General features: G+C 40.6%; 1 protein-coding gene and 1 pseudogene across 9 annotated transcripts in view; both read left to right on the top strand.

Moving 5' to 3' along the window:
* The window catches only part of pik3c2b (phosphatidylinositol-4-phosphate 3-kinase, catalytic subunit type 2 beta), a 117300-nt gene that overhangs the window by 24090 nt on the left and 67396 nt on the right, over positions 1-25814 (top strand). For all 9 annotated transcript variants that reach the window (XR_015850660.1, XM_088337432.1, XM_088337431.1 and 6 more), the window contains 8 exons: positions 3169-3329; positions 3387-3507; positions 9410-9521; positions 18808-18887; positions 20939-21002; positions 21087-21233; positions 24972-25005; positions 25091-25286. Coding sequence is in view for 8 of the 9 variants with exons in the window: in XM_088337432.1 (XP_088193558.1) it covers positions 3169-3329; positions 3387-3507; positions 9410-9521; positions 18808-18887; positions 20939-21002; positions 21087-21233; positions 24972-25005; positions 25091-25286 (915 nt within the window). In the remaining variant the exon portion in view is untranslated. The remainder of the gene's footprint in view (positions 1-3168; positions 3330-3386; positions 3508-9409; positions 9522-18807; positions 18888-20938; positions 21003-21086; positions 21234-24971; positions 25006-25090; positions 25287-25814) is intronic.
* Positions 19936-20051, top strand: LOC148363515 (U2 spliceosomal RNA; annotated as a pseudogene).

The following is a 25814-nucleotide window of genomic DNA, read 5'->3' as shown; positions in this document are numbered from 1 at the left end:
ATTTTTTCCCCTCAGAATTGAGTGATTCCATATTTATTTCCCTGCACTCGGTCTATAAAAGTAACATTTACTGATCATTTCAATGTGTTTTCTTAATTTCTTTAAGCCTTTGGAATGACGTTACGATTGTTTCACATTCGTGATCTGAGTTCTTTTTACAGAATGAAATGTCTGAGTGAGCGTTTTCCCAAGACTGGTGATTCCATATTTTTTGCTAGGGGTTGTAGTATGAATGTAGTATAAAGAGCATACTCCCCACAACAGTTTACACTCAAGGTGTCAACAGACCCCGTTTTGGTTGTATGTCACAAAGGAATCCAGTATGTGAAAGCTCGTTAAAGAATTTAGATTTACTGTTGCACTCACTGTTGAGACAAAACTGAGTAATTTGATTGGGTGGGCGGAACTATGCACAAAGTTCACATACTCACTTCTCTCAGCCGAGCGCCATCTGCACCAAAGATAATCAGTATCCCCGTTTGCAGTATTTTGTGATATTTTAACAAAAGAACTCTGGTTGCATTTTGTTTTGAAACCTTTATTTATTAAATAGAATAAAGGTCAAAATGAGCTTCAACGATCTTAAATAAATGTGGGAAGGAGACGAGTTCAAGGTAGTATATTTATTGCTATGGGACACAGGCTCTTGCATTATTCTTATGGCATACGTTTTTCCAGATCATCTAACATAATACAGTGAAATAAAACGCACTAAAAAAAATTGTTTTTGTAGGTTTTGTCAGGAGGGCGTGTTTGGCAGTTTTGCTGAATTTTATATGGTATGGCTCTTTCAATAATTGTATTGATAATAATAATAATAAAAATATTTTGCTATTATGGCTCTTTGGGTTAAAAAGAATCCTAAAGCCCTGGTTTATCAGGCTAAACAAGACACTTAGATAATCATATACCTTATTATGAAATTATGAATGTCAATTAATTTTAGCGTTAATTCAGTTAAATCGATTTTGAAAATCACTTTTTGTTGCAGTCCAGCAGTAAATAATGCACATTGTCAGCATGTCTTCAAATACCATTCATTGATTGCCTGGTTACTTTACCACTCTTTGTGCAAACAACCATTGCACGTTAAAGACAGACTTCGCGGCAGGTAACCATTAACGGGTTCTTGAAATCCTTGCAAATGCTTGAATTTTAACGTGGTGTTTCCAACTTGCATTTTAGATGAAGTGCTTGAAAATGCTTGAAATAGTTACCATTGCCATGTTTTTTGGCAGTCTGACTCTATAGACCACGCAATAAGAGAAGAAAATGTAAAAAAAAGTGTGTGATAATGACACCGACTATGGCGTTGTCATGGGAAGCGTCACTGCACTGTATTGGTTGCACCAAAGAGGACAGCTCTAGTTAGAAAAGCACTCTTTGGGCTTGTCTCACTGAGAAAAGCCGGCTCTTTTTGCTCCCAAACGCCCCCTCGATTTTTTTTTTTAATGATATATCAAGAAAATATTATGCACAAAATGATTTAGTAATAAGTTATTTCTTATGTTTTACTGAGAATCCTTACAAAACACAATAAATATAAATTAAAATACTCACAGATCTACATTAAAAAATGTAAAATACAAAACAATTTTAGCTCTCTACACACTGAAAAGGATTAAAGTCAAACAACAACTCAAAATCCCTGAAAATGCAAAACAAAAAAGAAAAAAGAACTCTCCAGTGATATAAATAAATGATGAAAAAAAACTACAATTTTATTTTGAATCCATTTAGACACAGATTCTCAAAAAAAAAAAACACTCAAAACATCTCATCTCATCAGCTGTACCGCTTATCCTCATTAGGGTCGCTGGGGGGCTGGAGCCCATCCCAGCCATCTCTGGGCAGTGGGCAGGGGACACCCTGAACTGGTTGCCAGCCAATCGCAGGGCACACGGGGACTGACAACTCACTCGCTCATTCACACCTAGGGACAATTTGGACCGGCCAATTCACCTGAAATGCATGTCTTTGGAATGTGGGAGGAAACCGGAGTGCCTGGAGGAAACCCACGCAAGCACGGGGAGAACATACAAACTCCGTACAGGAAGTCTGGAGCTGGATTTGAACCCACGCAGGAGGTTCCCATGACATGAACTGTGCCGCACATGCGCTAACCACTGCGCTGCCGTGCTGCCCCACTCAAAACATATAAATGAAATAAAATAAAACAAAAAGCAACAGATCAGCAGGTCTCTAAGAATGACTGGATTGAATGCACTCTGCTTCAGAGCAACCAGTATGATTTAAATGTCGTTTTGTTTTATGTATTGTACTCTTTCATTACTCAACCCCTATAGAGCAGAGCCATTTCCATTTTTGTAAACAAGTGTTACGAATTAAAGCTGCACGTACATTGTTAAAGCAGAGTTGCAAAATTCCTGCCAGTTTTTAACAGCCATAAACAGATCATTGATTGTAGATAGGAACAGCTCAAAATAGCAAAGTATATGCAGGCAACAAGATGGTGACTTTATTGTAGTCATTAAAGTAAAAAAAAAAGTTATTTTGATCGGTGCTGGATTTCTTCCTCTAAAAGTTCTGGTGAATTTGAAAAATTGACCTTGAAAGTGGCAGCACGGCGGCGCAGTGGTTAGCGCTTGTGCGGCACAGTTCATGTCATGGGAACCTGTCGTGGGTTCAAATCCAGCTGTGCGGAGTTTGTATGTTCTCCCCGTGCTTGCGTGGGTTTCCTCCGGGCACTCCGGTTTCCTCCCACGTTCCAAAACATGCATTTCAGGTGAATTGGCCGGTCCAAATTGTCCCTAGGTGTGAATGAGCGAATGAGTTGTCTGTCCCTGTGTGCCCTGCGATTGGCTGGCAACCAGTTGAGGGTGTCCCCTGCCCACTGCCCGGAGATGGCTGGGATGGGCTCCAGCCTCCCCCGCGACCCTAATGAGGATAAGCGGTACGGCTGATGAGATGAGATGACCTTGAAAGTGCTTGATTTTTGAAAAGGTGGAAGAACCGTCTTTTATGTTAACAATTAGTTGTCAACAAAATTCACCATGGATTTGACAGTTGAAGGGCTCTGTTTTATTTTTTTGAATCAAAAGTGTGAATTGAATCATTAAAAAAGTGGAACTTTACAAACGGACTGTTCAAATCAATTCTGTGTGATTTAACTAAACACTGGGCTTGTTCCTGTGTGTGCATGCGCAGGCTGCGTTCGGCGTATCTGTACAGCAACCGCTCTAAAAATGCTGGATTGGTATGGTCTCCGTGGGTGGGCCAGGAGGAGAACAACTGTGGCCCAGGAGTTAGCGTCAAAGTGAATGTCATCAGCAGCCATTTCAGGGAGCCACTTACTTTCACTTGTGACGGTACGCTTTTTTTCTTTGTGGCTGCTTGCTCGCTTGCTCACTCAAGCCATGTTTCAGGCTCTTCCACTGCAGATCTCATCATCTACCAAACTCTGTGCTACGCTCACGAGGATTTGGATCACCTGGATGTGGATGACTTTCTGCTGAAGGTGTGCGGACGTGAGGAGTACCTGAATAGGTAAGCTCTTCTTTCGCCTTCGGGCATCTTTGATGCATGACCTAAAACAGATACTGGCAAACTAAGTCACATGGGCCATATGCTTTTTAATCTGGCCTTATTGTAAAAAAAGTACCGCTAATCATAATTTGTTTTCCCTTTTGCTGCAATGTCCACATTTCCCCAAGAGATGGCAGACACAAACACCATTGTGCATTGTTAATACTATACACCAGAGGCGTGTTCAGGAGAGTGATCAGACATGTAGTCTCTTGATAATCGCTTGCCGCGCACTGCTGAACGTTTTGTAATCGCTCACTGTGATTGCCTTACTGATCCAAAATGGCCGACGACAGTACAATGGATTTCGTTCTACAGCTTGCTTTGAGCGAGTTGGCTTATATGAGCGACAGTTCGCATATTGACACAGTTAAGGTTATCCTAAACGCAGTGGAAGGGTCATACCTGTCTTGCATTGTTCACAAACATTACCAGGCAATGTAAGACGATATATTACATCGCCAACAGCACTCGTCAGGGTGAGATCCTCCATCTTCTGCACTGTCGACGCCATGTTGGAAATCAAAGTAAGCGGTCTTTCTCCCGTGATTACTCGGGCACGCGAGCGCTCAATAATCACTGGCCGTTCAGAAGCTAGCGATAGCTCGCGATAGCAATCACTCACTCTCCTGAACACGCCTCTGAGGTCAGCAACCTTTTCGGTGTGGAGTGCCACTTTCAAATTTCCTTGTAAATTAGTGTGCCACACCAGAATTAATGACTCGCACAACATTTTTTTTTTTTATATATCCAACAGAGATGTAATTTTACACCAATCCAAATATACAAAATGGATAGACATTTTAATCGTATAACTCAGTGTTTTTCAAGCCTTTTTCAACCAAGGTACACTTTTATTTATAAAACAAAATTCAGTGGCACACCGTCCGTTGAAAATGTTTGAAAATTAAGTTATATCAAATATTTTACTGTACTACCTCATAAGCAGACAATTACTATATAAAAAGAAGAAATTACAGTGCAATCTTAAACCGCTTTGTTAAACAAATTAAGTTATTAAATATACTGTGAAAAAAATTAGTACATAAAAAGTATATAAAAATCTACTGCCACCTATGATATTGATGACTATTACAGTTCCTCGTCTGAAGAGTGCATAAATACTGAATAATGGCCTGATTTTTTGGGAAAGATAAAATTCCCACGGCACACTAGACAAGGTCTCACGGCACACCGGTTGAAAAACACTGGTATAACTGACCTATTTATCTTCCACTATTCTTGTTCATCAATTAACTAAAATATGAATGTGAACACAATGATCCTAGGAGCTATGTTGTCGGGGCTTTAAGCGCCTGGTAGGGTCACCCATGGCAAACAGGTTCTAGATGAGTGGCCAGACAAAACGCAGATCAGAAGACCCCTTATGACGAGCAAAAACATTGGTCCTCAATTTCCCTCGCCCGGAGGTGGGGTCCGCTGGCGAGCGCCTGGTGGCCGGACCCTTACCCATGGGGTCCGGCCGGGCATAGCCCGGAGGGACGACGTGGGACCCTCTTCCCATGGGCTCACCACCTGTAGGAGGGGCCAAAGGGGTCGGGTGCGCAGAGAGCTGGGTAGCGGCCAAGGGAGGGGTCCTTGGCGCGACGATCCTTGGCTACAGAAACTGGCTTTTGGGACATGGAACGTTACCTCTCTGGCAGAGAAGGAGCCCGAGTTGGTGCGTGAGGTTGAGAAATTCCGACTAGATATAGTCGGACTCACCTCCACGCACGGCTTGCGCTCTGGTACCAGTCGCCTCGAGAGGGGTTGGACTCTCTTCCACTCTAGAGTTGCCCGTGGTGAGAGGCGCAGAGCCGGTGTGGGCATATTAGTTGCTCCAAAGCTCGGCGCCTGTACGTTGGGGTTCACCCCAGTAGACGAGAGGGTAGCCTCCCTCCGCTTTCGGGTGGGGGGACGGGTCCTGACTGTTATTTGTGCTTATGCACCAAATAGCAGTTTAGAGTACCCACCCTTCTTGGAGCCCTTAGAGGGGGTTGCTTGAGAGCGCGTCCCCTGTGGACTCCCTCGTACTGCTGGGAGATTTCAACGCTCACGTGGGCAATGACAGCTAGACCTCGAGGGGCGTGATTGGGAAGAACGGCCCCCTTGACCTGAACCCGAGTGGTGTTTTGTTATTGGACTTTTGTGCCCGTCATTGTTTGTCCATAAGAAACACCATGTTCAGACATAAGGGGTGTCCATATGTGCACTTGGCACCAGGATACCCTAGGCCGTAGTTCGATGATCGACTTTGTCATCGTTTCGTTGGACCTCCGGCCGCATGTTCTGGACGCTCGGGTGAAGAAAGGGGCGGAGCTGTCAACTGATCACCACCTGGTGGTGAGTTGTCTTCGATGGTCTGGGAAGATGCCGGTCCGACCCGGCAGACCCAAGCGTGTTGTGAGGGTCTGTTGGGAACAGCTGGCAGAATCTCCTGTCAGAAGAAGTTTCAATTCGCACCTCCGGCAGAACTTTGCCCATGTCCCGAGAGAGGCGGGGGACATTGAGTCTGAGTGGACCATGTTCCGTACCTCCATTGTCGAAGCGGCTGATCGGAGCTGTGGCCGTAAGGTAGTCGGTGCCTGCTGCGGCGGCAACCCTCAGACCCGTTGGTGGTCACCGGCGGTGAGGGATGCCGTCAGGCTGAAGAAAGAGTCTTATCGGGCCTTCCTGGCCTGTGGGACTCTGAAAGCAGCTGGCAGGTATCGGCTGGCCAAGCGGAATGCGGTTTCGGCGGTTGCCGAGGCAAAAACTCGGGCATGGGAGGAGTTTGGCGAGGCCATGGAAGCCGACTTCCGAACGGCTTCGAGGAAATTCTGGTCCACCATCCGACGTCTTAGGGGGTGAAAGCGGTGTGCCATCGACACTGTGTATAGTGCCGATGGGGCGCTGCTGACCTCGACCCGAGACGTTGTGAATCGGTGGGCGGAGTACTTCAAAGACCTTCTCAATCCAACCGACACGTCTTCCTCCGGGGAAGCAGAGCCGGAGGACTCTGGGTTGGGCTCTCGCATCTCTGGGGTTGAAGTCACCGAGGTGGTCAAAATGCTCCTCGGTGGCAGGGCCCCAGGGGTCGATGAGATCCGCCCGCAGTTCATTAAGGCTCTGGATGTTGTGGGCGTGTCATGGTTGACACGCCTCTGCAACATCGCGTGGACATCGGGGACAGTGCCTCTGGACTGGCAGACTGGGGTGGTGGTTCCCCTCTTTAAGAAGAAAGTGCAGGCCTCAGCATTGTGTCACTGCTTTTTACAGATGACGTGGTGCTGTTGGCTTCCTCAGGCCGTGATCTTCAGCTCTCGCTGGAGCGATTCGCAGCCGAGTGTGAAGCGGCCGGGATGAGGATCAGCACCTCCAAGTCCGAGACCATGGTACTCAGTCGGAAAAGGGTGGCATGCTCCCTCCGGGTTGGGGAAGAGATCTTGCCCCAAGTGGAGGAGTTTAAGTATCTTGGGGTCTTGTTCACGAGTGAGGGTGGGATGGAACGGGAGATCGACAGACGGGTCGGCGCTGCGTCTGCCCTCATTCGGACACTGTACCGGTCCGTTGTTGTGGGGAGGGAGCTGAGCCGTAAGGCAAAGCTCTAAATCTACCGGTCGATCTACGTTCCTACCCTCATCTATGGTCATGAACTTGGTAATGACTGAAAGAACACAATCCCGGATACAAGTGGCCGAAATGAGTTTCCTCCGCAGGGTGTCTGGGTTCTCCCTTAGAGATAAGGTAAGAAGCTCAGTCATCCGGGAGGGACTCTGTGTAGAGCCACTGCTCCTCCGCAGTGAGAGGAGCCAGCTGAGGTGGCTCGGGCATCTGATAAGGATGCCTCCTGGACGCCTCCCTCGGGCATGTCCCACCAGCAGGAGGCCCCGGGGGCGACCCAGGACACGCTGGAGAGACTGTCTCTCGGCTGGCTTGGGAACGCCTCAGGATCCCGTCGGATGAGCTGGAGGAGGTGGCTGGGGATAGGGACGTCTGTGCTTCCCTTTTAAGGATTCTGCCCCTGCGACCCGACCTCGGATAAGCGGAAGATAATGGATGGATGGATAGATGAATGTGAACAAGATGTGGAAAGGCCTGTAGCCATTCTGACTTCAACTTTTTACCACAAAAATTAACCAGAATCAACCATTCTTCATCAACTATAAACTACAATCAAAAAACATGTAATAATGTCAGCTACTATACCATTCATCAATGATATCTTGTTGCAGAAAATATCAAAACTTGAAATAACAGCAGCAATGCAGAAGGCACACGCGCTCACACACACGCTTCTTTGAAATTTTCGCCATCAGTCAATGGTTTTCCACGCTGGCTTTAAAGAACGCGATATTTTCGCTCGAGGAGCCGTCATGATTCGTTCATTTATCGCGCGCGTGTGTTTCGTTGGCTGGGTTAAGACACGGAGCTCTCCTTTGCGAGCTGCTGCGCAAACACGCGCTGACTCATGGAGGAGCGCTAACGTAAATGGTAAATGTCTGCATTTATATAGCGCTTTTCATGTAAATCTTCTAAATAACACAGTGCGCAAATAAAAATGTCTAAATTTCAGGTAAATGCGCTTAAAAAAAAAATCAGTATTATTTTGCTGTTCGCTCGCGTGCCACTGGTTAACTCCTGGCGTGCCACGCGTGTCATTGGTTGCCGACCCCTGCTATACACCATGCATTGCCAGTTGCAGGTTGGTGACACATACAGTCAAATCACAGCACCATTATTTGTATAGCCTTTCATCACAAAATGTCTCAAAGGATTGCACGGGCCACAATTACACCATCCAATAATCTGAGACCAAAATGCGGGCAAGGTAAAACTCAAAAACCAACACATACTGTAAAAATGAGTGGAACTAAAAAGAAAGTGGAAAGCAGACCAACTATAGTTGTGAGTTGAGGGAAAGATCATGCAGGTATAGCAAAGTTTGTAGTGAAAAAAGTGATTTTCGGCGGCCGCTAGCTGTTAATATTTGAATGATAAATGTGAAAATTAAATGATTTTGAAAAAGTAAATCCCAAAATTGTGAAGTTAAATGGCAAAGACATTAACACTAAATAAATATTACTGTTGAATGTGTATTTAATTTTATATGCAGGGGCTGTGGATCACTGCTGTCGCTCACACACTGCAAAAGGAACTTCATACACTTCCGTTTTGTGACCTAATATTTTTTTTACCCAACAAACACTACATTTGGCCTTATTTGCGAGTAATTCAATCACAGTTTCACTGTAAGCAGTGCCTGCTTTATCAGCAACTGTTTATTGAAGGCAAAATTTGTACATCTGTACATATTTAGCAGATATATAATGGATGATATACTGCACGGCGGCTAAATGTAGCGTCACCCCCACATTCCATAAACATCCAAGTCAGGTGTATTGGTGGGTCCAATTTGTCCCTGGGTATGAATGAGCAAGTGAATTGTCTCTGTGTGCACTGTGACTGGCTGGCAACCAGTTCACTGTCCGGAGATGGCTGGGATTGGCTCCAGAACCCCCGCGACCCTAGTGAGGTTAGCGGTGCAGGAAATGGATGGATGCATCATGAATATAAATATTTTCATTCGAAGGAACCATATGCTAATTTACCATTGTACTGCCACACATAAGTGAACCAATTCTGTGCCGTAAGGCTAACAAAATAACTAGTTCTATTTGAGCAAAAGTTGAGGATAAGCCCTGACTAACATATTAACTTACACTAAATAGTTAAAAAGTCACTATATTTCCCAAATTCTTTTGAACTTGCACCAACATAAAGGTGTGATGAAAGTGGTTTCTTTGTTTGTGTTACGTGTTTTGTGTTGTGATAAAACATAAACGCTGTAAAACTGTAGAAAGCCATTTCTTTTTTTCTTTAGCTGTCAGACTTTGGCTGGTTTGGAGTACGTGCAGCAATGTTTGAAGTTTGACTGGGACCTTCGACTGATTCTCACGCCGAGATCTTCCATCGACATGGAGCTGGCACGCACGGTGCTTCAATGCGCGCACACGCACACAACAATCACGCATATATAGAGATACCTCTACATACGAGATTAATTCGTTTCCGGATTGTGCTTGTATCGGATTTTGAGCATTTTTTCCCGATACTAAACAATTGAAAACCAATGAATCTGTTTCTGGTCTCCCAACAGCATCAAGGTTAATCCTAAACAGCTATAAAACATCATCCTGATCACTAAAACCCATTCAAATAGTAATTTAACTAAGGTAAAGCCGCACAGTATGTTTAGGCTTGCATTAGTGAAGAAAAAAGAAACTTTTAGAGGAAAGTTGGGTCTTATTCTAATCCGATTTAATATTCCCTGAATTACCACAGCCTAGACTCCCATTTTACCCCAAGATTCGTCTCTGATCGTCCCTTAGTTGGATGGTAGTAAGCCGGTCTGGGAGGATGGGTTTGGGGAAAATTGGTAAAAGCCGTTTTGTTATTGTTTCAGGCCAATTGTTAAACATCCCTGTAATTTTGGCCACAATATACGCCCCCACATGGGACGATGATAAATTTATAACTAATTTGTTCTCCTCTTTACCCAATCTAACAGATCACATGGTCATTATTGGTGGTGTTTTTAATTTAGTGCAGGATCTTACCCTGGACAGATTTTCCACCGGACCCAAAACCCTATTTAACTCTGCGACTACCCTGAAATTCCATACAGACCAGCTGGGACTGGCCGATCTGTGGAGAACTGCTTTCCCTTTTGACAAGGCATTTTCATTCTTTTCCCAGGTGCACCATAGCTTTTCCTGGATAGATTTATTTTTGATGGATAAGAAATTGTTTCACATGACTACTGCCAGCAAACACCACCCTATAGTTATTTCCGATCACGCCCCAACATCAATGGACATTACTGGTATTGACTGCAGACCTGCCCACAAATCCTGGAAATTAAACTCCCAGTTCCTTCTGAACCCAAGTTCAAGGATTTTCTCAGGGAACAAATACAGTTCTTTTTTTTTAAAAATCAATGACAGCTCATCTATCAGTAGTGGTATACTATGGGAATGTTTTGAGGCTTACTGTATATTCGCACAGGTCATCTCATTCGTATCTCTTTTTAAAAAAGAAATACACGCTGAATTGGAATACATCTCAGAAGAAATGAGCAGTTTAGACACAATATATGCCACCAGTCCCTCACCCACACTGTAAAAAAAGAGATTGCAGTTACATTATTAACATGATTTATTAAGTGGCAAAACTGAAATCCAGCTTTTGCAAACGAGGCGTATTTTTTTTTAAATTGGCGACAAACCAGGAAAATTATTTGCATACCAGGTCCGTGCAACCTCTGCTTCTAGGCTCATTCCTAGATTATCATTCCTAACCGAGTTGATCCTCACAGACCAAAAGGAAATTTGTGAAACCTTCTTCGATTACTACTCATTACTTTACTTTTCTGAGATGCAGTTAAATAATTTGCAAGCACCTAATGAGCTAGACAGTTAGTTGTACCCTCAAGTGGATGCAAATGCTTCTGCTTATCTGGGTGGCCTCATATCAATCACCGAGATTCAGGAAGCCATAAAGTCCTTGCAAAGTTCTAAAACCCCTGGCCCAAATGGTTTTCCATTTGCACTAGGTCCAATTCTAGCAAGAGTGTCTAATGATTCTTTTCAAAGCGGACGTTTGCCTGCAACTTTTTCTGAAACACTCATAACTCTACTCTGAGCCCCTTCTCTGCAGCAGTTACAGACCAATCCCCCTCTTAATTACTGACTTAAAAATTCTAACCAAGGTTCTTGCGATTCACCTTCAGAAAGCCATCCCTACACTTAAAAGCCCCGATCAGATCCGCTTCATTTTGGGCTGTCAATCCTTTGACAATACTTAGACCTTTTTTGAACATTATCTGCTCATTATCAGACTCATGACCAGCTAAATTTCTTCTCACTAGATGCAGAGAAGGCTTTCGACTGTGTAAAGTGGAGATTTCTGTATTATGTTTTAGGAAAGTTTGGACTTAACTCAAATTTTAGAGCATGGATCAAAATTCTTTGCTCCGCTCCCATAATGAGCATCAATATTAATGGTTTAAAAATCTGATTAATAAAACGGTGTATAAAAGAATATTTCCAAATCAATGACAACAATGAGGTTTCTCCATCAATATTATGGGAAGGAGGGAAAGCTTTAATAAGGGGGAAATTAATTGAAATATCGTCCCGACTGAAACGAATACGCTTAAAGAATCAGAAGGAATTGGAGGATAAGATTAAGGAACTCGAAGAAGAACATAAAAAAACACCAAATGAATCCAGATTACAGGTATTAAAAACAACCAGAAGCAAATTAGATGAACTTTTGACAAATAAAGCAGAAGGGGCTCTGCGCTTTGTGAACCAGAGATACTATGAAATGGGCAATAGAGCCAGTCGACTGCTAGCCTTCCAACTTAAAAAGGCCCAAACAGATAGAATTATATCACAAATAAAACATCCTATCGCTAAACAATGTTTAGTAAAACCCAAAGGTATAGCAGAAGCATTTGCAGATTATTATAAAGAATTATTCAAGGACTCAGAAAATGACTTGGATAATTACACGGCACAAAACTTTTTAGGAAAACTACATTTACCAACACTAACAGGGGGGGATACATTAGAAATTATTCGCCCCATTACAAAACAGGAAATACAAGATACAATAAATAACTTAAAAATAAATAAATCACCAGGAACGGATGGATTCCCGGGGGTGTTCTACAAAAGCTTTAAGGAAGAATTAACACCAGTACTGCATAAAGTATTTAACTATGCTCTAACAAAAGGAGATTCCCCCAAATCATGGTCGGAAGCCATCATAACAGTCTTGCACAAAGAAGGAAAAGACCCAATATTGTGTGAAAGCTATAGACCAGTTAGTTTACTTTGTAATGATCTAAAAATTCTTACAAGCATACTGGCAAAAAGAATGCAGAAATTTATAGCGAAATTAATTAGAAATTATCAAACAGGGTTTATTCCGGAAAGGCAGGGTGCAAACAATATTAGGAGGATACTAAACATAATTACGAGCACAAAATCTAAGACCCAACCCTCGATGTTACTGAGCTTGGATGCACAAAAAGCTTTCGATGGGGTGAAATGGAGCTTCTTACATCAATCACTTATAGCTTTTGGCTTCCCTCAAATATTTGTTGAATGGGTGAAAACAATCTATAAAAGTCCTAAATCTCGTTTTAGAGTAAATGGTCACTGTTCAGATTTCTTTGATATCAAAAGAGGAGTCCGGCAAGGGGATTGTTTAAGCCCACTCTTGTTTGCAATAAGCATAGAACCACTCGCAGAATCAATTAGACAAAATGAGCAAATAAGGGGGATATTTGATGAAGGAGGAACAGAACATAAAATATCATTGTTTGCAGACGACCTGTTGGTAATGCTGAAGGAACCTTCGTTATCAATACCACCACTGTTGGAGAGCCTTAAAATATATGGAGAAGTAGCTGGGTATTCAAATAATGAGAGCAAATCAATAGCAATGATGATATCAGGAAAATGTCCAACAGATGTGATTGAAAGATTTGATTTTAAATGGACAAATAAAGGGTTTAAATATTTGGGGGTGACCATTACACCACATTCCACACAGCTGTTTGATGCAAATTATGGAATGTTGATAAAAGAAATAAGGAAAGATTTGGAAAAATGGGAAATTTTGCCATTAAGTCTTATCGGAAGGATAGAAACAATTAGAATGAACATATTACCAAGACTATTATTTCTGTTTCAATCCCTTCCAATTCTGATCCCGGCATCCACATTTAAAATGTTAAATAAATTGATAACAAAATTCCTTTGGCAAAACAAGAAACCTAGAATAAAATACAAAACCTCAAATTAAAGCACTCATCATGTGGATTACTACAGACAAAGATACGATATGGGTGGACATGGAGCAGCGATCTTGTCCAAATATACCTGTGGAATCGTTACCATACATATCAGTCACGAGGTGGAAGAAATTAAAAATCCAGAATGAATGGATTAAGGGAACTATTAAAACTTGGTCAACAATACAAAAAAAATTAAAAATATCAAGATCTGTGAATAGGGCTACCAAAATAGCGAAAAACCCAGACTTTAAACCTGGGGTTATGGAGGTGGGGTTTCAAAAATGGGCCCAAAAAGGACTGATGTTGATTACCCAAGTATTGGAAGCACAGGCAATGAAATCATTCGAACAACTCCAACAAGAATTTGACCTACCCAGAAATGATTTTTACAAATATTTGCAACTAAGGCATTACCTCCAGAAACACGAGGAATGGGGGAAAATATGTAAGGAGCCAACTAAGGTAGAGGAATTATTAATATCATATACAAAAGGACAATCAATAAAGGGGGTTATATCAAAACTATATAAAGCCCTGAGAATGGATCTCAGTAATGAGGACATGGCAGTTAAGGAAAAATGGGAACAAGAAACTAATGTAGCGATAAAAGACAACGAATGGGTAAAAACATTGAAAGAGGGACACAAAATAACCAACAGCCCGACATGGAGGGAGTTTGAATGGAAAGTAAAAATGCGATTCTTCTATACACCCTCTATCACTTCAAAATATAAAAATACCTCAAATCTATGTTGGCGTAACTGTGGGTGGGTCGGAGACTTTACGCATATTTTCTGGAATTGCCCTGTAATATTAAATTTTTGGAGAAGTATCCAGAGAGAAATAAAATTAATTACTGGCTGGGAGTTGCGGTTGGACCCAAAGGCTTACGTAATAGGAATTTTGCCAGAAGAATTACTATCTGGTCAACAGAAATATATACTAAGGGTAATGCTTCTGGTAGCAAAAGAAAATGATCACAGTGTCCTGGCTGAAACCACAACCTCCTGACATAAAACAATGGAGAGACAAATTAAAGCAAATGTACATTATGGAAAAAATCACTGCAAGACTTCAACTGAAACTTGACCAATTCGAGAAAAGATGGAAGCCTATCACACAAATTTTACTTGATGTCTAAATACCTCCCCCTATTTATTATGTTTTTTTTTTTTTGTTTTTGTTTTTTTTCTTTGGGGGGTGTATATTTTCATTTATTAGTTTTTTATATATATATTTTTTTTGTATGGATGTATTGTATGAATATTTATTCTTCTTTTCTATTAATAGTATTTTTTCTTTGTTGTTCCTTCTGTTATTTATGAGTGTGTCAAGTGTATATATTTTGTGTTGATGTAAGATGGTAAAATCAAACCTCTGTCAAAATTGGTGTGAGAAATAAAAAGTAAAAAACAAAAAAAAATCTGATTAATTCCCTTTATCTCGTACCCGTCAAGAATGCCCACTCACGCCTCTCTTAGTAGCACTCGCTGTCGAACCACTACTACTGTGGCTTCAGAACAAAGACACAGTTCATGGAATCTCCCGCATTGGTGATTCTAACAGTGTCCCTGTTTACTGACGACCTCTTGCTTTATATTTCAAATCAAAATATGTCACTTCATTCAATTATGAGAATATTAGACAGTTTCAAAGCAATGTCTGAATATATTACACATTTGCATAAAAGTGAATACCTCCCCGTTAACTTAGCTGCCGAGGGTGGTTCTGCTGGCGTGTTGCCTTTGAAGAAAACACCCGAAACAAAATATCTTGACAACTGTGACTAGGTCACCTGCAGATTTATTCTCCTTGAAATTTCAACCGTTATTAGAACAATACAAATCTGATGTTCCTAGATGTAACACACTTCCTATGTCCTTAATAGGTAAGCTAATCTTATCAAGATGACGGATTCACCCCGGCTCCTCTATATGTTTAAACATGTCCCCATAACCTCCATCCCATCATTACTGAGATCCATTTGAAGTTGTTTAAAGATTTTAATACATGTCCTTCAAACACTTGGGTATTTAACATCAATCCTTTTTGTGACCATTTTCCAAATCCAACATCCATAAGCCCTGGTTTAAAATCTGTTTTTTTTTTTTTTTGCTATTTTTGTAGCCCTGTTCATGGACCTTGATATTTTTTATTTATTTTGTATTGTTGATCATGCTTTAATAGTTCCCTTAATTCATTCACTCTGGAGTTTTAAATTCTTCCACATCGCTGATATGAATGGTAAGGATTCCACAGGTACATTTGGACAAGACCGCTGCTCCATGTCAACCCATATTTTATCTTTGTCACTAGTAGTCCACAGAATAAGAGCTCTAATTTGATCTGCCCAATTACAGTTTCTAATATTGGGTAGATCCAAGCCCCCTTTTTTATTTGGAAGCTAAAAGGGTTACGTATTTAATTCTAGGTTTCTTATTTTGCCAAAGGAATTTTGATTTCAATTGATTTAACACTTAAAATGTGGAGCCCAGGATTGAGAATACTAAGAGACTGAAATAAAAATAATAGTCTTGGTAATATGTTCATTTTAATTATTTCTACCCTCCCAATAAGGCCTAAGGGCAAAATCTCCCACCTTTCCAAATCCTTCTTTATTTCATTCATAAATTACCCATAATTTGCATCAAACAACTGTGTGGAATGTGGTGTAATAGTCACCCCCAAATATTTAAGCCCTTTATTTGTCCATTTAAAATCAAATCTTTCTATCACCTCTGTTGGACAATTTCCTGATATCATTATTGCTCCGGATTTCCTCTCATTAGTCAAATATCCAGCGACTTCATATATTTTAACGTCCAACAGTGGTGCTAATGATAAATAGGGCTCTCTCTGCATTACTAACAAGTCATCTGCAAACAGCTATATCTTATGCTCTTCTCCCTCATCTAATATTCCCCTTATTTGCTCATTTTGTTTTACCAATAACCCTAGTGGTTCAATACTTACTGCAAACAAGAGCGGACAGTTCCCTTGCTAGACTTCTCTTTTAAGATCAAAGAAGTCCGATCAGTGAACATTGACTCTTAGCCTAGGTTTAGGAATTTTATAGAATATTTTCACTCACTCTACAAATTTTTGAGGAAAGCCAAAAGCTATGAGTGTTTGATGTGAAAAGCTCCATTTCACCCTATCAAAAGCTTTTTGAGCGTCCAAACTCTGCAGCATCAAGGGTTGGGCTTTATATTTTGTCCTCGAAATATGTTATGTTTAATGCCTAAGGTTGTTTGCACCCTGTCTTCCCAGAATAAACCATGTTTGATCTGTTTCAATTAAACCTGCTATGAATTTCTGCATTATTTTTGCCTTTATGCTTATAAGATTTTTTTTAAAAGTTTTTTAAAATTATGCTATTTGCCTTTGCAATGATGACCACTTTTCCATTTATTGAACTTGAACATACGTCACCAACACAGCCCTCGGCAAACTGAATGTATGCCTCCAGCGATTTCCAGGCTCGAAACTGCTCACATGGGTAAAAACTTCTAGCCAGTAGGCTACGAGATAATGGTACACATGATAGTACTGTATCGGAAGCAAATCTGAATAATCTCTGCAGTTTCTTTCTTTAACTAACATGGGTCCACCGCATTAATAACAGAAATGTTCGCATCATATCTGTCTCTGTTTTTGAGCGAGTATTTTTATAATATGGGTCACATTGTCTTCTCATGATGGCTTTAAAAGTATTAGACATTAGATGAAATTTGCCAGTAAAGTGGTGTAAACATAGATCTTTGCCATCGAAGATGGCTGTCCCGGAGAGGTCATGTGGTGTGCGGGGTGTGTGCGTGTGTGTATATATATATATGGTGTGTGTATATGTATACATACGCTATCTATAGTGTTACAGTTATTATTGTTATTTCTATTTTAAGTCCCCTGCTTCTTTTTTGTTCCCTCTGGATTATGTGAATGTGTGGCTGAGTGTGTTGTTTATGTGGAAAATGCCATACTTACAAAACTGTTTTTCACTGGAGACCCTTATACTTAATGTCTCCTTCAATTTTCTGTACCACCATTGAAGAGAAACGTAAATAAAAAAATTTGAAAAACGAAAAACAGGACAGGAGATGGTCTGAGGTTGAAAAATCCCTTTTCTAAGCGGAAGATTGTGTGTAGCAATCGTGGAATCCAATGGACTGGCTGAGACCAGAATCACAGCATTTGCTGATGTCACAAAGCTATCCCTTTAACACTCATCAAGGGGGGGCCTCAAACTATCATCCATGGGGCCACAATAATAGAATAAGAAAACAGTCTCATACTAGGTTATAAGCCAAGGAATTAAAAAGGGTTTAAGACTAGTTTTAAAAATGGACATTGTCTGATGTGCAAAGGGAAATTGTTACAACGTTTCGGAGCAGCAACAGAAAAAGCTCTATCCCAGTGGTCTCTCCAGAAAACCTCTGAAAGGCACTATTGCACTATTTTAACAAAAATGCTATACAAAATAAGATCTAAAACATAAAATATAATATGAAAATCACTCAATCATTTACTATATGAATCCATAATTTGCGTTGGCTGCTCTTATGTGAAAAGGACAGTGTTTTTTTATTTGACCACTAGATGTTGCTGTATTTTGTAGTTCGATTAAAAAAAGTGCTACGAATCACTTGGAAGAACACAAACTACGAAGACTTAAAGTGACCAAAAGGCACAAATTTCTTAACATTTTTTCCCAGCCTTTCTAAATGAAAGAAGGAAAAGATAAATAAGAAAAATAATTAAAAAAAAATAGAAAAAGCAGAGAAAAGGTGGAAAAAAAAAGAAGGAAACAAAGGAAAAAGAAATACAAAAGAGAAAGGGAAAAAGTTGTTTTTGCGTACTTTTACCAGTGAGATGGTGGACAATTAGCCCACAATATGTAAAATAAAGGCAAATGCCTCCAAGTATTTTAAAACGTGAAAAGCTAATATCACACTTATTATTTATTCAATATATTATTATTTAAATCAATATATTTTTTTCAATAAATTACTGTATTCATTTTACTACTAGGAGGCTCCTTATAATAGATGGTCCTTTAAACTTGCATATTAAGGCGGGGGCCTCGAACTGTCGAATCATGGGGGCGCAAGTTTAAGACTGATGGTCTATCCCCTATGGACAACAGCACAATTGCAATTTGACGGTGGCAATTGCGTCCATGTTGTTACGCCGGCAGGTTCGATGTTGATGCCTGTGCCACCAGTATGCATAAACAGCTAAATGTTGCCTATTGCCAAACCATTGCCTCATTGGAAAGTTGTACGAAGTTAAAACTTTTTGTCTTTGTGCTTTTTTCTTATATTCCAAAACCTGATGTCAAAACTATTTTTTGTTTTCTTGAAAGTTGAGTTAATCGCAATAATTGCAAGCTCTCCAATTTTTGAACCTGACAGAAGGACGATGATGAGCTGGCATCTACCTTAAACCATGGAATCCTGCTGCAGGAGCGACCCATCAAACAAACAGTGACCAGGTGAGGGCGCTATCAGTAAGTAGGGAATACTCTTCACTCCTTTTTTAAATGAGAAATTGTTTTACAAAAGAAAATCTGATCCGATATATACATTATACTTAAAAAGAAAGTCCCATTCCAAAAAGTGCACTTCTTTTTGGCAAGATGGCGGCGCCCCTGTTCGGCTGCGGCTACATCGGCTCGCTACAGTTTTTTACACTTTGGTCATAAAACCCAGTCTTCAACTCAGTTTTGACGATGAACAACGTCAACTCAAACCGCAGATTAATATACAATCGCAATTTTTTGCTGGATATGCGATCATCCAGAAATCAAGCGCTCGGTGCTACGACCACTCAGGAGTGTTTACTTAGCCTCGTACTGCTACGTCAACAAGACCCAGCGGCCTACAAAGCAGCGAAGCAGAGTGGCAAGAGAGCAGTGTGACCGGAGGAGGAAGCGAGGTTGTCGGGCCGGGCTAACCGCCAGGCTAAAGGCTAGACCCTTCAAAACGCCTCTCCCATCCATTTTCCTCTCCAACGTTCGCTCTCTGGACAATAAACTCGACCATTTACAACTGGAACTAACATCGAACCGCGAGATGACTAACTGCTGCGCTATAATTCTGACGAAGACATGGTTGAACTTATCTATCCCGGCTGACGCTCAAGGAAACTGTGCGGGTCAGATGTATCGACATTTCGTTCTGTATACACGTGTACACGAATGACAATAAAGTATATCTGAATCTGAATCTTCTTTTGCTATTGTCATTTTGTGGGACCAATTAGGTTAGCTTCTTGAGAAACCATTACTGGTTTAGGTTCCTATGCTTATGCTATGAAATACAGCCATTGTTTTTAACAATGAGCAGCTAAGTGGTTAGCACGTCAGCCTTACAGTTCAGAAGGCCCGGGTTCAAATGTCGGCAGTGGTTCTGAATTTGCATACTATCAATGTAGTTACAATTGTGGGATTCCAACTGTTTCGGCAGCTGTGGTTTTGAATGGGGATTCCAACTGTGCTGTTGGTGTCGAAGGATGCCAGACATACGGTTGGGCTTTATTAAATTACAGCAATGCTGTAAGTTTGATTTTTGCAATTCGGAGATGGAATAAGAGCTTGCCCTGTCCACTCCACGCATCGGCCCGGTATTGCAGTACCTCCGGGAACGGTGCATTCGCACTGATCGCTGCATGGCTCTGTGGCTAGGACCTTAACTCGGCCTCTTGGCTGAGAGCAAGTGTCTCGGCCCCTTTGCTTTGTAGCGTATTATGATTTGACCGATAACGGATAATGGATAATTGATAAAGAATATAGAACAATAAACCTTACAAAATGCATGAACATATAAAGATAAGGAATTTATTACTTTTTGAAGTAGGATGCTGGCATTTGTGCCTACCGGTCAGTTCATGCTCAGGCCAGTGAAGAACGTAAAATTAGGAGCATTTTGGGGGTAAAGTAAGGTTTCTTTGAAATTGGTGTTTAAATGCCACGTACAAGTTTTATTGCTTCCCTCTTTCTGCGAATACACCTCATTAAGTTGAAACTCGAGGCATAGTTAAATTCCATGAAAATGTATGCTTTGCAGGAACAAGACATGGATTAATGGCCTTAATTGTTATTATGCAGTAGAAATGTTTGGGCTTCTCCTTTCTCTGCAAAGTGAGACAAATTTTAAATAGTGTAAAAAAATTTAAAATTTTAGAAAAACAATATATTAATGATATATAGTAGGATATATGTATATTCACAGTGGCAGTAGTATGGAACAATTGCTTTTATGCATTTTGCTTATGAACTTTGTATGGTGGTAATGGCTTTTTGGAAGAAGCTGTTTCTCATTCTGTTTGTTTTGCTTTGATGCACCTGTAGCACCTTCCAGAGGGCAGCAGGTCAAACAGCTGAGCACCTGGATGTAACCTGTCCTTGATAATGTTTGATATGTTGCAGAGTTTTCATCTTGTGAGTTGTTTTAGCAGGAAATATCAATTCGGGCCGAGAAAAGTGTCTGTTTGTCTTTTAACAGAAGTGCTTAAGTGCTTTCTCCTTTTTCTGTTTGTACCCAGGGAGGCTTTGACGTTACTGCTGGACACTTTTCACAACGAGGCAGAGTCCTTCGTGCTGTCGGAGGTAAGGTGGCCAGTCAGTGGCATGGAAGCAGGAATCCTAACACGAGGTGCTCTACTTACTCGCCTGTGGTCTGATCTGGTGCAGGCAGAGTTGGCCCTGCGCGTGGAGCGACTGGTTCAGTCTGTAAAGGCCCTATGTAACTCGCTGGCCACTGTGGAGACACCTGACGTGACGTCGGCACTCAGTCAGTTACCAGCTTGTCCCTGTCGAATGCAGCCCAAAGTTCTCAAGGTCGGTTTTGTGTCTCTTTCGCTTGTCATTGTCTTTTTTGCTGCTTACTAACCTGTACAATGTTGGCAGCAATCAGCATGGACAGGTTAACCTGGTAGTTTCTCAACCACTGTGTAAAATCAAACTAGTGTGCCCTATTATGCCGTACTGTTTTTCACGGATTTTGTGACAACAAATTGATCTTTTTTTCCAAAAAGGGTTCCGATAAGGATCAGTGCTGATTTCCAGTGATCATTACTTTAACTATAAAAATATTCTGTATCAGTAAATGGCAGTTAACCCACCCCACTTGACACAAAAGAAAATACAACACCTAGGAAAAAGTATGGAATCATCGGTCTTGGACTAGTGCTCACGCCGACATTTTTTTCTGTAGAACAAACTCGGATAAAAAGCATGAAAAAATAAAAACGTTTTTCAGAAGTGCAACCCTTGGCATTCAGAAACCCTTAAATAAATGATTAAAAAAACTTTGTGGTGGTCAGTCAATACCACTTTTATAGAGCAAGTCCAGGGAAATAAATACGGAATCACTGTATTCTGTGGAAACAAATATGGAATGATGAACAACAGACAAAGAAAAACAATCAAAACATATCACTAGTATTAAGTTGCACCACGTTTGGCTTTTTAACAGCTTGCAGTTTCTGAGGCATGGGCTTGATGTGTGACAAACAGTATTCTTCATCAGTCTGGTGCCAACTGTCACCATATCACCTTTCCAGGTCAGAGCCTTGCTGTGGACAATTTTTTTTTCAAATTTTCACCACAGGTTTTCAATTGGGTTGAGATCTGGGCTATTTGCAGCCCATGACATTGCTCCAAAGAATGCTTTCAGTTTCACAGTTTTTGCTCTGCGGAATGATGCATTTTCATCTTGGAAAATTAGCTCATCATACCCAAACATATTTTTTCAATTGAAGGAATAAGAAAGCTGTCCAAAATGTCAATGTACTTGTGCATTTATTGCAGATTTGACAACAGCCATCAGCCCAGTGCGTTTACTTGACATGCAGCCCTATATCATTAAGGACTGTGGGAATTTTTATGTTTTATTTAGGCAGTCTTCTTTGTTAAACTGACCGGAACAGCACCAAACAACAGTTCCAGCATCATCACCTTGTCCAATGCAGATTCGTGACTCATCACTGAAAACAACCTTCATCCGGTCACAGTCCATCATTGCATCTCCTCAACCCATTGCAGTCTTGTTCTTTTGTGTTTAAGCGTCATGATGGTTTCCTTTTAGCTTTCCTATATCTAAATACCGTTTCCTATCGGCGATTTTGCAACAGTTTTGTCTCATACATTTACTCCAACTTCCTCCCGTTTCCTCTTTATTTGTCTTGTGTATTTTCTGGTTTCAAGACATATGGCCTTTAGTTGTGTGTCTTGACGCCTGCATGTCTTCTTTGGCCTACCAGTATGCTTGACTTTAACAACCTTCCCAAGCTGTTTGCACGTGGTTCAAATCTTCAATACAGCTGACTGTGAACAGTCCACATCTTTGCCAAACCATACAAGTAGTTACCTTCTTCAAGAAGTTTGACAATCCTGTCTTTTGTCTCAATAGACATCTCTTTTGTTGGAGCCTTGATTCTTGCCAATCCACTTAGTCCAGGAGCCCTTCAAGGTGTGATAACTACACTGTTTTTAACTGCTGACTAATGAGCAAACTTAATCTCAGCCTGGTGCCTAATTTAAGGAAAGGAAACTGACTGGATGTGTCCTTATTTTCTACTCAAAATACACTGATTCAATTTTTTCTTCTCAGAATTGAGTGATTACATATTTATCTGCCTGCACTTGCTCTATAAAAGTAACATTTATTGACCATTTTTTCCTAATTTCTTTTAGTGTTTCCGAATGCCAATATTTTGCTCTTTGGAATGACCTTACGATTGTTTCGTGTTTTGGATCAGAGTTTTTTTTCTACAGCTTGCCGAAGACTGGTGATTCCATACTTTTGCTAGGGGGTGTATAAATCTAAACCAAAAAAGTTAATCATACATTTTGGTCAGTGCAAACACCTTTGTCTGATTTTGCCTTGCTTAAGAAAATATTTTTTCCTGCATATTGAGTTGAATTCTGTACTCAAGTAAGGTTGAATAATAATGTAAAATAGTCGAGTGTATGTGATATAATGGGATTTTTTTTCAACAGAAAAAAAGACAGTGACAATGATGTAAACAGTTCATAATAGTCCAAACAATAAACAACACAGTGTGTAATAATAATCAGAATAAAAACTGGCATCCTATTCAATCTCTTTTGCAGGTGTCCAATGTTAAAAACATAATAAATGTATTTATGTTGAAATAATTTAAATTCATTTCAAATAAAACATGACCACCTTTTACATGTTGAGGAAACATTAAATGTTAACCAGTAAACTGCATTTATATTTCTAAACAAATACAACACATTGGTTATAAAAACAATCCTTGGTCATTAAAATCCCACAGGGAAAGTAAAAAAAAAATCCCGGTTTAAAAGGTCAAGCATCCTTTCATAATGTCATGCAGGAATGTGGAATTTGTGGATGGTCTTTAACAGAATGAGGTATGTATCTGTCATCAAGCAAACTTCCTCTTTGCTGTTTTTGTGGTGGTTATATAGCACTTCAGCACCAAACATGACGAGTAATAACAGGTAAAAGTCAAAATGGATTTTGTGTTTGGAAGTTTTATTATGCTTGACTCACTGTTCACTCGCACGAGCAGAGAAGACAGAGCAAAAAACACCAGCTGATGGAAATTCAGTTTCATAATCATATCAAACAAATAACATAGTACTTAATTGGGTAAATAAGCTTGCTAAATATTAATCAATGGCTTTCTATGTCAGTCTGCAACCCACCACCGGCCCCCTTAGTTCTTTAGCTTGTTGCGATAGCATTATGCTTTGCCTTCATTACAATCCAAATAAATATTTAAGCCCTACGTACACAAAAGCTTCATTTAGTCATCACTAGTTGTGTTCTGCCCTTGTTGATGCCCTGTTTCTTGTCATTCAGTCATTTATGTCTACTAATATGTGTATGTTTGGGTGTAGTTTTAAGAAGTGTAGCTTGAATGCCAAAAATGTAAAAAAGAAATAATTAAAATAAATTAAATAAGCCCTAATTATAAGCTAAAAACGCAACCATGTAAGAACGTATTTTCTCCCAAACCATAAGAGCTAGAACTAAAATCTTAGCTGTCCATAGTTGCATTTTACGTCCTGAAATTAGCTTCTGCAGAAATTTGCTAAAAAAAGTTATTAGTTTTGACCACTTTTGCGAAGTGTAACTTGGATGCCAAAACTGTAAAAATTCCCTCACCATGAGCTAAATAGGGTAAAAACAGTCATATAAGAACACATTTTTCTCCAGAACCACAAGGGATAAAATTCCATTTCATGTCCCAAGGCATGCTTCAGCAGAAATGTGTTTGAAAAAGTGCTCATGTTTCCGAATGTGTTTCAAAAAATGTATTGGATTATTCCACATTGCTCTTCACTCCCTACTTTCAATGCTACATGTCGAGCCATTTCAATCCATTTCGTAGCTCGGAACAATAATGCCTAAAAACTCTCAGCTGAAAGTTGTTGCAACATTTTACTGTCCTGTAAAAAACCTGCAGTTGGAAGTCCACGTAGGTTGCTCTCTGATTAAGTTAAAGAATGAACAAAAGGCTGTTAAGTTTCCTTCATTCCTAAACACAACTGAACGTAGTCTTTGTGACTGCCATCCTACAGGACGTGTTATTACTGTCGCTACGGGAGAACCGAGGTGAGTTGCCGTCCGATAATCGGTCTGTGGGTTAAGCTGCTTTTACTTAAAATTTACTTGGTCTCTTCCGCATACTCTCTCGCAGAGAGGGTGGTGGAGAGGCTGACGGCATCCATCTTGGATTTGGTGGAACTGTACTGCGCCACCTTTAATGCCAACTTCCACACGACGCCAAACAACTGTAACAGTGCCCCCGCCATCCAGGAGGCAGGGCGCTCAAACGCCGTGGTCTCTTTTAATGTCTACGCTGCCCACAGGGTGCCCGTCACCTGGGCCTCCAGGTAAATGAAATGAAATGATCTGCATTTCTATAGCGCTTTTCAAGTCAATGACTTCCCAAAGCGCTTCACAATGTGCTCCACATTTCCCCAATAGCGGCCTTGCAGCCATGTAAGGCGCTAACCTGCTTATTGGGGGTTTTAGGGGTTCAGTGTCTTACCCAAGGACACTTCGACATGTAACACGGACGAGCCGGGATTCGAACTGGGATCCCTTGATCCCAAGACGAGCGCTCTACCTCCTGAGCTACTGCCGCCCAAGATAAAAGACTGGTTTATGTTTTTTGCATTTCCTTATTGTCCTTTAATATGAGCCTATGTAAATATGTATATTCGTGAGGTGTCTGTTGTATGTAAATACACAGAGGAGGGGTAGGATGAAATAAGCATACCCTTCTTCCTAATCCTTCTCAGACATGGTACATCGATATTGGCTTTGTTTTTTGACTCGTTTTGTGTTTCTCAATTTGTCAACAACAAAAAGACAATCAAGGATTACTTATTATATTATTATATATATATATATATATA

This window comes from Urocampus carinirostris, chromosome 6 (assembly GCF_059441175.1).
Source record: "Urocampus carinirostris isolate Australia breed hairy pipefish chromosome 6, RoL_Ucar_1.0, whole genome shotgun sequence".
In the NCBI taxonomy this organism is placed as follows: Eukaryota; Metazoa; Chordata; class Actinopteri; order Syngnathiformes; family Syngnathidae; genus Urocampus; species Urocampus carinirostris.
This window is presented reverse-complemented; position numbering and strand designations above follow the sequence as displayed.